Consider the following 15553-nt stretch of genomic DNA (forward strand, 5'->3'; position numbering starts at 1 on the left):
TAAGATAACAAATTTGTGTTGTTTTAAGCTACTGCCTGTGTGCTAATTTGTTATATCAGGTAAAGGAAACTAATATAATAGATATTTGTAGTTCAGAGAACTATAGGAGTTCAGAGAAGAAGAAAGATCTTCTGGGCGAAAGAAGAATCTATTCTCAAGTTAAATGTACCATAATGAACCTCAACAATGAACAAAAAGTAAAACTAAGATTCTAAATTCAACTCCTTACTAATAGAATGCTTTTGACAAATGTAACCATTATTTCTGATAGACTCAATGTTATCTTCTTAGCATATCTTAAATGCTTTGGTGTACTGAAAGTTATATTAAGATTTTGTAGCAGGAGGGAGCTGTTTGGCTGATGCTGGTGTTCCTGAAGGAAGAGCCCTGTGGGGCTGACATACAGAACTCCTGAGGAGTGGGAGCCAAGTGGCTTGTGGTGCTGACATTTCTGACATAGGGTTCACTAGGCTGGTACTGTGAGTGTTAGAAAAACTGCAAACTGGACTCAGCTATAGCTGTGGGAAGGAACTGCTGTGAAGAAACCCTGCTAGGATGATGGAAAGCAAACAGGACACAAACACAAGGCAGTAAGTCTCTTTTTTCTCTTCCTGCCATGCAATCTCCCTCTAGCCCACCTTTTTACCAGAGCTTAACAGATATGCAAGGGCTCCAAACATATCAAATCTTTACTGAGCAATTGTTATGTGCCAAACAATGTTCTAGGGACTGAAAACAAATAAACAAAAAATACAGTAGCAAATAAGACAGATCATGCCTGAAAAGAATTACTCACAGAGGTACAAAGAGGTAAGATTATAACATGATAGTAAGACTTCGAGAAAGAAGTTATAATAAAAATACTAGTAGTGAGGAAGAAACAACAACAAAAATAGTCAAAAAGAATAAATCACCATGCTTATAAAATAAAAAGTAAATGTCAATAATAATTCCTCAAAAAGAATGCTAGTGATACTAGCAGCAAGCTCTTACCTAGCACTATTATGTGCCAGGTAATGCTCTAAGTGCATTAAGTATATTAATTATTTAATCCTAGCAATGAGGCAGGTAATATTACTATCCTGATGTCACAAATGAGACAACCGAGACAGAAAGGTTAAGTACTTTTAGTGAAGTCACACAGCTGGTACGTGGCAGAGCTGAGATTCAAACAGGCAGTGTGATTCCAGGGACTATGCTTTTAAAAACATAATGTGTTTTACATTATATAAAGATAATAATTTAGTAGTAATAATTTTATCTGAACTCCTATCTTATACAAATAAAACATGAATTAATGAAATAAGGGTAGGAGAGAATTCCCCACTAATCTCCTCATCACAATACAATTTCCTTTATATCCTACACATAAATAAACATAGACACATAGGATATAAAGGGAATTATAAAAGGAACAACAAGAGAATTAAAAATAGAATTTCAATTTTGAAATTCAGAGGAAAAAGGTAAATAGTATTATATATACTAAAAAAAAAGTTTTTAAAAAGGACATGGCAGGATGTTATATAGAAAGTCTAAAGTAAGTTCATAAAAGATATATGTATGCATCAAACACCATCTTTAAAAAACTCAGGTTCTTGGGGCACCTGGCAGGCTCAGTTGGTGGAGCATGCGACTCTTGATCTCAGGAATGTGAGTTCGAGCTGCATGTTTGGTATGGAGACTACTTAACAATAACATTAAAAACAATAACAACAACAACAAAAACAGGTTCTTTTGAGGATATTATGCCAGTGAAATGTGCCAGTCACAAAAGAACAAATACTACATGATTCCACTTGCATAAGGTACCCAGCTAGTGTAGTCAAATTCAGAGACAGAAAGTAGAATGATGGTTGCCAGGGGCTGCAGGGAGAGGGAAATGGGGAGTTAGTGTTTAATGGATACGGAGTTTCAGTTTGGGAAGATAAAAAAAAAGTTGTGGAGGTGGATGGTGGTGATGGTTGCACCACAATGCACTTAATGCTACAGAACTGTACTTATGAATGATTAAAATGGTAAATTTTACGTTATGTATATTTTAACCACACAAAAACTCCAGTTCTCTGTTTAACTAAAAAAAACTCCAAATCATGTGGATATTGAAAGCCTAAAACACTGCTGATAGAAGTGTAAAATGGTGCCACCACTTTGGAAAATCATCTCACAGTTCCTCAAGTGATTAAACATAGTTACTATATGACCCAGCAATTCTACCCTCAGATGTATATCCCAAAGAAATAAAAAACATATGTTCACCTAAAAACATGTACACAAATATTTATAACAGCATGATTCATAATAGTCAAAAGATGCAAACAACCTAAATGTCCTCCAGTTGATGAATGGATAAACAAAACAGGGTATACCCATACAATGGAATATAATTTGGCAATAAAAAGAAATGAAGCACTGATATATGCATAACACAGATGAACCTTGAAAATAAGTGAAATAAGCTAGTCACAAAGGACTGCATTCTATACGATTCCATTTATATCTCAATAATTAAATAGATACAAGTTAAATATATATATAAAACATCTTACACTGTTGGTGGGAATGCAAGCTGGTACAGCCACTCTGGAAAACAGTATGGAGGTTCCACAAGAAGTTAAAAATAGAGCTACACTAAAACGCAGCAATCGCACTACTGGGTATTTACCCCAAAGATACAGATGTAGTGAAAAGAAGGGGCACCTGCACCCCAGTGTTCATAGCAGCAATGTCCACAATAGCCAAACTGTGGAAGGAGCCGAGATGTCCTTCAACAGATGAATGGATAAAGAAGATGTGGTTCATATATACAATGGAGTATTTCTCAGCCATCAGAAAGGATGAATACCTACCATTTACATTGACGTGGATGGAACTGGAGCATATTATGTTAAGTGAAATAAGTCAATCAGAGAAAGACAATTATCATGGGGTTTCACTCATATGTGGAATATAAGAAATAGCGCAGAGGATCATTGTGGAAGGGAGGAAAAACTGAATGGGAAGAAATCAGAGATGGAGACAAACCATGAGAAACTCTTGACTCTGGGAAACAAACTGAGGGTTGCGGAAGGGGAGGTGGGTGGAGGGATGGGGTAACTGGGCAATGGGCATTAAGGAGGGCATGTGAGGTGATGAGCACTGGGTGTTAGATACAACTGATGAATCGTTGAACACTACATCTGAAACTAATGATGTACTATATGTTGGCTAGTTGAATTTAAATTAAAAAAAACATCTATCATATTGGTAAAGATTAAAATAATTAAGAACACCAATTATTGGTGAGAGTAAGGGAAATGTACTCTCATGGACTTATATGGAAATTAAATAGGTATAACCTTCCAGAAGAGAAATTTGGTAACACCTATCAAAATTTTAAATATAACTATCCTTTAACAGAGTAACTTCACTTCTGGAACTACAGGGAAATAGTTAACGGCACAAGGATATGTAATAATATTCGTAATTGCAAACAGGTTAAATGGCTACCAGTAGAAGGGTGGTTGTGGTAGCCAGCCCCCAAGATGACCCCAGTGATTTATGCTCTTAACTAGTTTCTCCCTACAATGGGTTAGGGTTGGCTTTTGCAACCAAGAGTATGTCATAAGTGACAATGACTTTGCAGATAGGTTATAAAAGGCATTGCAGCTTCTGCCTTGGTCTGTTGTGCCATTCCTTCTGGGAGAAACCAGCTACCATGACATGAAGACACTCAAGAAGACCCCAGGAGAGGTCCCTATGGAGACAAACCTAGACCCAACCTGCCAGCCACATGAGTGAACCACCTTAGAAGTGGGATGATTCTCCAGTTTCAGTCAGCCTAGCTGACATAGGACTATAACTGCATGAGAGACTATAAGAGAGAAATGGCCAGCCAAGCTCTTTCCAAATTCCTGAATGGAAATCATGAGAGATAATAAATGACTACTGTTGTTTAATACCAGTAAGTTTTAGGTTATTTGTTATACAGCAACAGTAAAACACAGAGTAGTTAAATAGATAATGGTCCACATCCTGGAATATCTTACAGCAAGCAAAAATGCTGAATCTCTCTCTATATATTTGCAGTTATTTGCAGCTATCTCTGGTTAATTTTAAAAAGCAAAATACTGAATAACTTTTGTATGATCTTTTTTTTTTTTTTAAAGATTTTATTTATTTATTCATGAGAGACAGAGAGAGAGAGAGAGGCAGAGGGAGAAGCAGGCTCCCAAGGAGCAGGGAGCCCGATGCGGGACTCGATCCCAGGATGCTGGGATCATGACCTGAGCCGAAGGCAGACGCTTAACCATCTGAGCCACCCAGGCGCCCACTTTTGTATGATCTTATATACGTTTTTATAGATTATTTTTGTGTGGATAGAGAAAAGTCTAAGGATATTCATCAAAGTACAAATAGACAATATCTATAATGATGAGAATATGGGTCATTTTCCTTTTATTCTAACTTTATGTATTACCTATGTTTTTCTTAATAAACAAGTATTTATCTTATTTAAAAAGCTATTTTTAATTTGATGGTGGCTGGGGGAGGAAAAATTTTCAGAACGTTTCAGTACCTGAGTTTAGTATCTCACTGAGAGTACTCCTTTCCTCCACTAATAGATTCATCCTTCTTGGTGATTTCTACATCCATAGAGACAATCCATTTAACAATCTGGATTCTCCTCTCCTCAATTTCTTCACTTCCAACGATTTTGACTTCTGCCTTAGTTATACCTCCACAGTCATATTCTGTACTTGATCACGAGCAATGGCTGCAATATAGCTGAAATGTTGACTTAAAATATCCCCAGCTCCACGCTCCTAAGTTACTGGCTTTCTCTAGTGATCCCCACGGCAATAGTGTTACCCCCAGCAAAATAGCTACACCATTGATTCCATCTACTTTCTTACTGTTCATTAATCCATTCACTCTTAGCTCCCACTTTATCTCAATAACATCCAATAGTTCATCATGATAATCAATCTTTTTACATACTTAAATGTCCCTCTCTCACTGTTTCTTTTCTTTTCTTTTTTTTAAGGAAAAGAACAATCCTGGTTAAATCCAACTCTCTGCTTATTCTATACCTATTGAAGAAAAATAACCAACTATGCTAACCGGTTCTCACTTCAAATTCAAGACGACAAGTGTCCATTCAAGTGTATATTTAGCACAATGCAAAATTCCTACTATATCCCTTTAGAAAATTTGCTTTCACTGTCTCTGGGACAGCTATTTCCAGGCTTCTCCTCAAATCCTAACACTTCCTCTAATCTCTCTCTGAGCTAATATCTTATTTCATTAAGAAAACAGAGACAATCAGAAAAAAAGAATACCATCTTCCCATCAGCTGTTATACAGTAAAATAACTGCTCCTGACCTTTCTGAGGCCAGCTCTTCCATTTGCCAACAGAACCCTTTGCAAAGACCTTCCCAACCAAAGACTCTGCTCCCTAATAAACATTCTCTCTCCAAATCATTTTCTCTTCTCCACTGGATCACCATCATCAGCATTTGAACATGCCACAATATTTGTCATTTTAAAAATTAAAAATAAGTCAGAATGGCTAAAATTAACAAGTCAGGAAATGACAGATGTTGGCAAGGATGTGGAGAAAGGGGAACCCTCCTACACTGTTGGTGGGAATGCAAGCCGGTGCAGCCACTCTGGAAAACAGTACGGAGGTTCCTCAAAAAGTTGAAAATAGAGCTACCATATGATCCAGCAATTGCACTACTGGGTATTTACCCCAAAGATACAAATGTAGTGATCCGAAGGGGTACATGCACCCCGATGTTTATAGCAGCAATGTCCACAAAAGCCAAACTGTGGAAAGAGCCAAGATGTCCATCGACAGATGAATGGATAAAGAAGATGTGGTATATATATATACAATGGGATATTATGCAGCCATCAAAAGGAATGAGATCTTGCCATTTGCAATGACGTGGATGGAACTGGAGGGTATTAGGCTGAGCGAAATAAGTTAATCAGAGAAAGACATATATCATATGATCTAACTGATATGAGGAATTCTTAATCTCAGGAAACAAACAGGGTTGCTGGAGTGGTGGGGGGTGGGAAGGATGGGGTGGCCGGGTGATAGACACTGGGGAAAGTATGTGCTATGGTGAGTGCCATGAATTGTGTAAGACTGTTGAATCACAGACCTGCACCTCTGAAACAAATAATACATTATATGTTAAAAAAAAGAAGAAGAAGAAGAAGATAGTAGGGAGGGAAAAATGAAGGGGGGGGGAATCAGAGGGGGAGACGAACCATGAGAGACTATGGACTCTGAGAAACAAACTGAGGGTTCTAGAGGGGAGGGGGATGGAGGGATGGGTTAGCCTGGTGATGGGTATTAAAGAGGGCACGTACTGCATGGAGCACTGGGTGTTATACGCAAACAATGAATCATGGAACACTACATCAAAAACTAATGATGTAATGTATGGTGATTAACATAACATAATAAAATAAAATAAAATAAAAATTAAAAATAAAACCCTTTCTTAACTCTATGTCCTCCTCCACTTACCCCCCAATTCTCTGTTCCCTTTTACCACAAAACTCCTTAAAAAAGTTTATTTTTTTACCCGCTAGTTATTTTGATCTCACTCCAACCTGAATTTTGTCCCCACCACTGAAACCAATCTTTGACCAATCTGTTCAAAGTCACCAGGGACCCCAACTTGCCAAATCAATTCCCTCTCAGAACAGTTCTTTGATACAGTTTATTACTGAATTCTGGGTTTTATCTAATGACTTTACCTTATGATCCTGACCACAATATCTATTTATATTTAACGTTTTAAGGCTTTTAAAGCTTTAAGTTACATTGTAGTTTAAACACAGTTTTGTACACAAAATACATAACATGGTTTACTAAAGATAGTTAAGAGAATGTTCTAAATTACAGAGAAAATAAGTGGTAACTTGGTAAAGATAAATTTAAAAATTAATAAAGTCAAGTCTTATTAATGCTAAGTTAAATACTTGGAAGTTAAGTGCTTAAAAATACATCTACCCGAGTGAACTTGGAAGGAGAGCCTTCCTAAGTCAAGCCTGTGATAAGACCACAGCCCTGGCACGTCTTGACTACAGCCCTTGTAAGATCCCAGGCAGAGGATGCAGCTAGGATATGCCTAGACTCCTGACTCAGAGAAACTGTGAGATAAAAGCTATGTGTGTTTTAACTCACTAGATTTGTGGTAAAATGTTACACAGAAACAGAAAACTAATACATAGGGCATCAGATGAATAATGAATATTGAAAAATTTATATAAGACTAGTGAAAATTCCACGTTAGAAAATGTCTAGGGTTTTACAAGTGTTTATAACTAACCCAAACAGATGTAACAAACTGAGACAATTCCTAATGTTAATTTGAAATAAATATTTCTTCAATATTTCATTTTGGGGCGCCTGGGTGGCTCAGTTAGTTAAGCGTCCGACTCTTGGTTTCAGCAAAGGGTCCTGGGATTGAGCCTCACGTCGGGCTCTGCGCTCATGTAGGGTCTGCTTGTCCTTCTTCCTCCCACTCTGCTCTTCCCCCTGCTTGAGCACGCTCTCTCAAATAAATAAATATATTTTTAAAGATTTTATTTATTTATTTGACAGAGAGAGAGTGAGAGAACACAAGCAGGGGGAGTGGCAGGGGGAAAGGGAGAAGCAGACTCCAGGCCGAGCAGGGAACCCAATGCAGGGCTCAATCCCAGGACCCTGGGATCATGACCTGAGCCAAAGGCAGATGCTTCACCGACTGAGCCACCCAGGTGCCCCACAAATACACAAATAAAATATTTTTAAAAACCACATTTCATTTCATTATTTGACCGTGACCTTGTAATTTAGTTTCTTCTTCAATATGTTTTAGAAGCAACCTACATAGTAGGTATTCCACCTAGTGGCAGGAAGAGCCATGTAATGGACCACAGCATCAGCACTACTGCCAGCCCAAAGCCTACTAAGTTACTTCTGAACAGGAGCCACCACCTTTCCTTAATATTCTTTCCTTGATATCAGTATGTATGTAAATATAATCCATTAGAGTTTCTTTATGAAGGTATCTCTCAGCCTGGCTCTGGGATCTTCTGCTTCTGATCACCAGCCTACGTAATGACCTCTACTCTGGCTATGATTTATTTAAGAGCAGATGTACCCCTCTAAGGATACACTGCTTAACTCCACCATAAACAAAGCTTACGTTAAAAAAAAAAGTCATTCATCAATAAAAATCATGTGAAATATTAAATACAAAGTTGTTTATATGTCCTTTGCGACTGCTAATCACATATCCCTGGAAAATTAATGAAATAAGGAATAACTACTTGATAGTTGTTTCAAGAAAGTTGTCCTCTATTCTCTACTCTTTTCCTCCTTCGTTAACCATAGCTGTGACTTGGTAAAATTCTATAGAATCTCAATGAGAACTGTCAACACACAAAGCAGCAGATTCTGGAATTTTAACCATCCTTTCACTTACGAAGGAATAGACCCAGTTAACAGAAATGATGACCTACTTGTAGAGAAAAAAAAGTCTAATATGATCCAAAAGAAACTTCAGAAGTTCCAAATGTGCTAAAAGTAAGAATACCACAAAAGCAGCTTAATAAGAAAGTAAGAATCTGACTCTCGAAAGGCTCAGTATGGAAAGCAAGCTCTTTTGCCCTAGTGAAGAAGGCAACTACGTAAGAAGGTGACTTTGAGGTCAAAACCAGTCACCTTGCTACAGACTGTCAAGACATTCATTTTGGATAGTAAGTCAGAAAAAGTTTCTACACAGACAAATTTACTCCAGAATGAGTTCCTAGAGAGTTAAGATTAAATAGCTTAATTGGTCTTAAAGTGCCCTGTTTAAAAAAAAAAAAAAAAAGAGAAGCTTAACGAAAATAAAAGAACTAGTAGAGTGTTCTACTAATCTACATGAAAAATTCTGAATAAATTTGAAAGTAATGTCGTTTAAAAATAATAATTTCATCAAAAGCCCAAAATGGTAAAGAAATGCTAAGAAGAAACTGCAGAAAATTTTTGGACAACAACAAAACTTGAGAAGCCGAGTTAACCAGACTTAACTGTTTGAAGTGATAAGAACTTTGAAACTTCTTATCCTTTCTATATAATTTGATGCAACCTCTTTGTTGAAATGTTCTCATGGCCTCTGTGATTTCACCTTCTTCAGATATTCCTACTATCTTTCTCTCTCTCTCTCTTTTTTTTTTTTTTTCTGGAGATTCCTTGTCTGTTCCTTAACTGTTGTATTTCTCATAGTTCTGTCCTAAAGCTACTCTCACAACAGATACACAATTGTCCTCTATAATCATATCCAGACCCATGACTTCAGATACCTCAAGTGGCTATATGCTGAAGACTCAAAATTTTATATCTCCTTTTTAAGAGGCAACTTCTGAAGGGATTAGCAAAGGACCTACGGAAGGCAAGGCAAGACAGAAAGATTCCACCATAGAAGCCACATGAGAAAGGTCTGGACTTTAAAAGTGTCTCTTTTAAATAGAAGAGAATGGTAGTTTGTAGCAGATAGGTAAAATACAATCATTATTTTAGAGTTATCAGAGAGCTGCTGAAGCAAAGAGGACTAGAGGAGGCCAGGATCCTGGGGAGGAAAGAACCTCTCTGAGGTTCCTGGTCTTTCTGCACCCATGTCAACCATGGGCGGGGGGGGGGAGGGGGCGCGCGCATTTATAGATTCTGGGATGAGGCAAGATGCTGAGAACTGTGGTTTTGCCCAGACAGAGAGCTGCTTCTTAAAGCCAGAGAAACATGCAGAGCTATTACTGAGTTTCAAGCACACATCTTATTTTTCCCCTTAAAACATTTACCACATTGTGAAACTGCCTGAAATGGGAGGCTGATGGAATAAGCAAGGGGTCACTGAGAACAGAACAGAGTTTCTGGTAATCTCTCAGGGTTGATACTAGAGTCTAGGATGTGCCAAGGAGAAGGAACCCAGTGAATACATCAGGCCCCTAGATGAAAGCCTTGAGCAACCTTGAGTAGCTAGTAGGAGTATTAAAGAACAGAGGTAGACAGAACCTTACCCAAATTGGAACAAAGCCTCAACTCCACTTGGAGACTGAGAGGAGTAAAGCTACTCAATCTATCTGTCTAGCCCAGGAAAAAGCAAACTCTTTCTAGAGAGAGAAAATATCAAGAGCAGCACCACTCAGTAGAAAAATAGTGTGGGCCACAAATGTGACCCACGTACATAATTTAAAATTTTCTAATAACTAACTACATTTTTAAAAAGTAAAAAGAAACAGGTCAAATTAATTTTATATTTAATATATACAAAATAACACTTCAACTTGTGATCAATATAAACAATTGTTAATGAGATACTTTACACTCTTTTTTTTTTTTTTTTTTTAAAGATTTTATTTATTTATTTGAAAGAGAGAGACACAGCGAGAGAGGGAACACAAGCAGGGGGAGTGGGAGAGGGAGAAGCAGGCTTCCCGCGGAGCAGGGAGCCCGATGCAGGGCTCGATCCCAGGACCCCGGGATCATGACCTGAGCCGAAGGCAGACGCTTAACCGACTGAGCCACCCAGGCGCCCCAACTTTACACTCTTTTTTGCTGTACCAAAAAGTCCAGCATTAAGTATTAGTCACATTGCAAATGCTTAAAATTAAAAGCCACATGCAGCTAATGGATACTGAATGAACAGCACAGATCCGGAGCTGCAAAAACAACTTTATTTCTCCCCCAGTGTCTAGCAATCAATAAAAAATTACTACTCTTAACATGGCTAAGAAATAAGAGGCCAAGATGAAGAAAATAAATGAAAAGATAAAGAATTTCATCTGAGAATTGGAATGTATTTTTAAATGGAAATTACAGAGCTCAAAATAAAGTATCTGAAATTAAGAATTCATCAGATTGATTTAACAAGTTATATATATGAAAAGACAAAATGAACATATTCTTCAAAAAAATTATCAAAGCTAAAATAGAAAATATGAACAGAACTATGTCTATTAAGGAGATTGCCTCATAATTTAAAATCTATCATAAAACACTAGTTCCAGAATTTTGCCAGTCAATTCTTCCAAATATTCAAAGAAGTTATATCAATTTTGCACAAATGCTTAGAGAATAGAAAAAGGAAGAACACTTTTAACTGTTTTCATGAAGGCACCATAACTTTAGTTCCAAAACTTGGTAAGGACATAAGAAAGAAAAATTACAGACCCATCTTTCTCATGACAACAAATAAAAAAATCTAGAACAAAATATTAGTAATAAATCATATCAAGAAATATATATAAAAAGGATAATGTATCACAGCCAAATGGGGTTTACTCCAGGTATACAAGGCTAGATTGTCATTTGAAAATTAACGTAATTGACTTTGTTAATAGAAGAAGGGAGAAAAATCATATAATCACCTCGTTAAATGCAAAAAAAGCATCTGAAAAATTCAATACCCATTTATAATTTTAAAATTCTTAGCAAATAAGAACAGAATGCAATTTCCTTAATATGAAAAATAGCATCTTTCAAATAACCTACAACATTCATATACAATGGTGAAATCTTGAAAACTTCTCCAATGAGATTATAAACAAAACAAGATCATTACCACTTCTATTTAATACTGTACTGGAGGTGTCAAGCGGAGAAATCCTGCAAGGAAAATGGAAGGAAATGAAGGAGAGAGAAGTAGGAGGGAGGAGATAGGATGAAAAAGGATGGTAAGGGAAGAAAAAAATAACATTATTTGTAAATTATATGACTGCATATCTAGAAATCCAAAAGAATCTATGAACGATTAGGATTAATAAGAAAATTTAACAAGATCACTGGCTACAAGGTCAATATAAAGTTATAACTAAAAGAGCGTGGAATTAGTGCAAAGACAGAGTCATAGACCAATGGAACAGCTAAGAGACTTCAGAAACAGACCGACACATTTACAGTCATTTGATTACTGTCAGGGATGACACTCCGGTGCAGTAGAGGAAAGATGGTCTCTTCAAATAATGATGCTGGATAATTTGGGCTTCCATCTGAGGGAGGAAAAACCCATAATAATCTTGAGGCTTACATTTCTTACCATAAACAAAAATGAGCTCCAGATGGATTTTGATCTAAATGTCAAAGGTAAAATGTCAGAAGCTTCCAGAAGAAAATAAAACATGTAACTTTAAAGTAGATAAAATTTAGCGGCCCTCTTGGTGTAGTGGGCAGCGCGTCAGTCTCATAAAATAGATAAAATTTTCTTAAACAGGACACAAAACACACTAATCAATAAATATTGATCAGCTATCTTAAAATTAAGAACTTTTGTTCATTAAAAGACACACTTAAGAAAGTATAAAAAACAAGCCACAGACTGGGAAATATTATGCCTATACCCAGCAAGGGACACCTATCTTGAATATATATATATATTTAAAAGAATCACTACAAATCAAAGAGGTATATACCCAACAGAAATGCATACAGATGTTCAACAGTGTACACTCAAATGTTCACAGGAACACTAATTATAATAGCCAGACTATCCAAATACAGACCGACAGTCAAATGGATAAACTGGAATGAAGTCACAAAATGCAATATTCTTCAGCCAATGAGAATAAACAATCTATAATTACCCAACTATATAGATGAGTCTCACAAAAATGCTGGATAAAAGAAACCAGACACAAAAAAGTATAGGCACAGGGTGACTGGCTGGCTTGGTCTGAAGTGCGTGCCACTCTTGATCTCACGGTCATGAGTTCAAGCCCCACGTTGGGTGTAGAGCTTACGTAAAAAAAAAAAAAAAAAAAGTATAGGCACAATATGATTCCATCTTTATAAAGTAAAACATCACAAAATAAAACAAGATTTTAAAAACCCAGATGAAAGTAATCTATACTGTTAGAAGTCAGAATAATGATTAGCCTTGAGGGAGCATAAGGAAACATAAAGAGGATTTTTATTTGGTTGCTGGTTATATAGGTGTGCTCAGTTTGTGTAAATTCAGTGAGCTTTTCACTTATGATATATGGGCTTTACTGTTTCAATATAAAAATTAAAAGTTAAAAAAAAAGACCCAGACCTTTCTGCTCTGTCATGTTGTGTGTGGCCATGATGTCTGCAGAGCAGCTGCAAGCCTCATGTTCTCACACAACAATGTCCAAAAAGGCTTTCTCCTCTTTTAATTATGAAGGAAAATATTTTCCAGAAGCTATCAGATTTCCCATTGGCCATGTCTGGATCACATGTTTAAGCACTAACTGAAAGGAAAGTGGAAATGGAGAATAAGGCATTTTCTATTTTTATGGTGGAAAGTGGTCTCCGTTGGCAGGGAAGAAAGATGGAGGAATGCTGCATAGGTAATCAACACTATCTGCTACCCAGAATTATTATTAATGGCCTCTTAACTAGTCTTGCCAGTCACTTGTCTTCCTCCAGTCTAAGCTTGGATTATCAGCAGTCATGTGATAAAAATGTAAAGCTGAAAAACCTTTCGTTAGCTTCTTATTTCAGTAAGAATAAATCCACAAACCTTAACACAGTTGGTAAGGCCCTGTGTGATCTGGTCTCTGCTTACCTCTTCAGCCTTAGCCTGAATGGTCTCTCATCTATATTTTAGCCATATAACCTGCAGTAATGCAAAAACAAATTTACAGTGTACAGGAAACTGGCTCTGAAAATACTCCAAAGATAGAGAGCTGACAGATATTAATTGTATGTCATTTAAAATGGGTCAACTCTCATGGATATATACCATCATGGATATCTATGGTTATATATATGGGAGCAAAAATTTAAAAATTTTTTAACAATCTGCTTGGAAGATGAGAAAACAAAAGAGATAGAAAATCAGTGGCTCAATGCAGGAAGTATCATAGGTAATAAAAGTGAACTCAGAAAGAACAGAGAAAACAGAGAGGAAAAGTATGAAAGAACCTAAGAGCACCTCCCAGAACTAAAGGACAGGTGCCTCCTCACTGATGGGATCCACTGAGCACCCAGCACAATGAAGGAAACACACACATACACACACACACACACAAGCATGGCATAGCAACATGAAATTTCTGAACATCAAGGGTAAGGAGATTATAAAAGTTTCTACAGAGAAGAACTGATTACATGCAAAGCATCAGGAATCAAAAGTGGTATTATATTTCTCAACTTCTACACTGAAAACTATGAGGCAATGGAGAATGTGGTTAAAATTCTGATGAAAAATTATTTTCAAACTAGAATTCCATACCCAGCCAAATCATCCCTCGAGGGTGAGATTAAAACAAACTTTTCAGTCATGCAAGGTTTCAACAATTCTACCTCCCATGTGGAGGATACATTCCACCAAAAAAGGAAGTAAATCAAAAAGATGAAGACCTGGGATCCAAGAAACAAGGGATCTACCAAAAGAGAAAGGGAAGGAAATTCCCAGGATGATGTTAAAGGGACGCCTTAAGAAGATAGCTGTCAGACTGGGTCCTCTGAGAAAGAGACACCAAGGCATGCATAGAAGTTAGAAATTAGAAATGCCAGAAATGTATTAGGGGAAACATTTGTGAGAGAACATGGGGAGGGAGCCCGGGAGTCTAGTAGAGCTGTCAGTGATGCAGGTCTGACCCCAGGGGAAGGAGACAGGAAGGGAAGGATGGTTGGAAGGTTGGGTGGACATGTGTTAGACTGCAGGGCAGTTCTATGGAAAGTTCAGCGAGGCCATCGGGGATTCCTTGAGCCAAGACTGCCTGTCAGAGGACTCCAGAGTCCCCAGGAATGAGCTGCTTTAGTACCCCTGCTGTCTCAGTCACTGGCTGGGGGCAGCCTGTGGGAGGCATGGCCTCAGCACAAACGTGGTGATGGATTTCAGAAAGCAGCAGCTGGGGCCATCAGTCAGTTACTCCCCACAGTCAGAGATCTGAGAGGAACATTCTCATGGCCACCTGTGGTGGCTTTGTAATGTGCTACCATGGCTAGCCTAAACTACATTTCCCAAGATTCTCTTCCTCACATGTTTCTGGTACATGAGACACAAGGAATATTTTCATACACGATTTGAAGGGCTGAAGTGAAGCAGCAGCCATTTTGTTTTTTACACCCAAACTGAGGTAGGTGTTCTTGTAGATCACACATGGTGCCACTATTTGCTGGCTCCATGGGCCAGCAGCCAGGCATGCAACTGCTCCACCTTCCTCCTACAATTCTCTGATTCCTGGCACTGATGCGTTTACGCCATGACAAAGGGCATCAACTTCTTTTCTGCAGAACACTCACATCACAAGGTTGGAGGCAGTAAGAACTGACAAGGATTCCACTTCATCTAGTTTGTGCTCATGGGTTCCAGCTTATCTTTGCTCTCCACCACTTTACATTTGTGTTCACTTTTGACTTCCTGCTCTGTGAATTTCAAGCTCCAGCATCAGACATGAAAGCAACAGCCTTAAAATTTAACCACCTCCTACTTGGTAAGGCAAATCCCTATATCAAACCCCCTATTACATACCACCACCCATCCTCCCCACACATTTATATACATATATACACATACACATACACGCGTGCACACACACAAACACACCCTAGTGCTC

General features: G+C 37.7%; 1 protein-coding gene across 4 annotated transcripts in view; it reads right to left on the reverse strand.

The window, feature by feature from the left end:
• The window catches only part of ANAPC10 (anaphase promoting complex subunit 10), a 224621-nt gene that overhangs the window by 143038 nt on the left and 66030 nt on the right, over positions 1–15553 (reverse strand). Inside the window, exon 5 of one of the 4 annotated variants that reach the window (XM_064585108.1) lies at positions 13555–13605. The exons of the other annotated variants lie outside the window; for them this stretch is intronic. Coding sequence (XP_064441178.1) covers positions 13582–13605 — 24 coding nt within the window. The 3' untranslated portion in view covers positions 13555–13581. The remainder of the gene's footprint in view (positions 1–13554; positions 13606–15553) is intronic. 4 annotated transcript variants of the gene reach the window in all.

The sequence above is a fragment of the Mirounga angustirostris genome, unplaced genomic scaffold, assembly GCF_029215605.1.
Source record: "Mirounga angustirostris isolate CCGP_5_RB_7025 unplaced genomic scaffold, mMirAng1.0.hap1 SCAF_2, whole genome shotgun sequence".
In the NCBI taxonomy this organism is placed as follows: Eukaryota; Metazoa; Chordata; class Mammalia; order Carnivora; family Phocidae; genus Mirounga; species Mirounga angustirostris.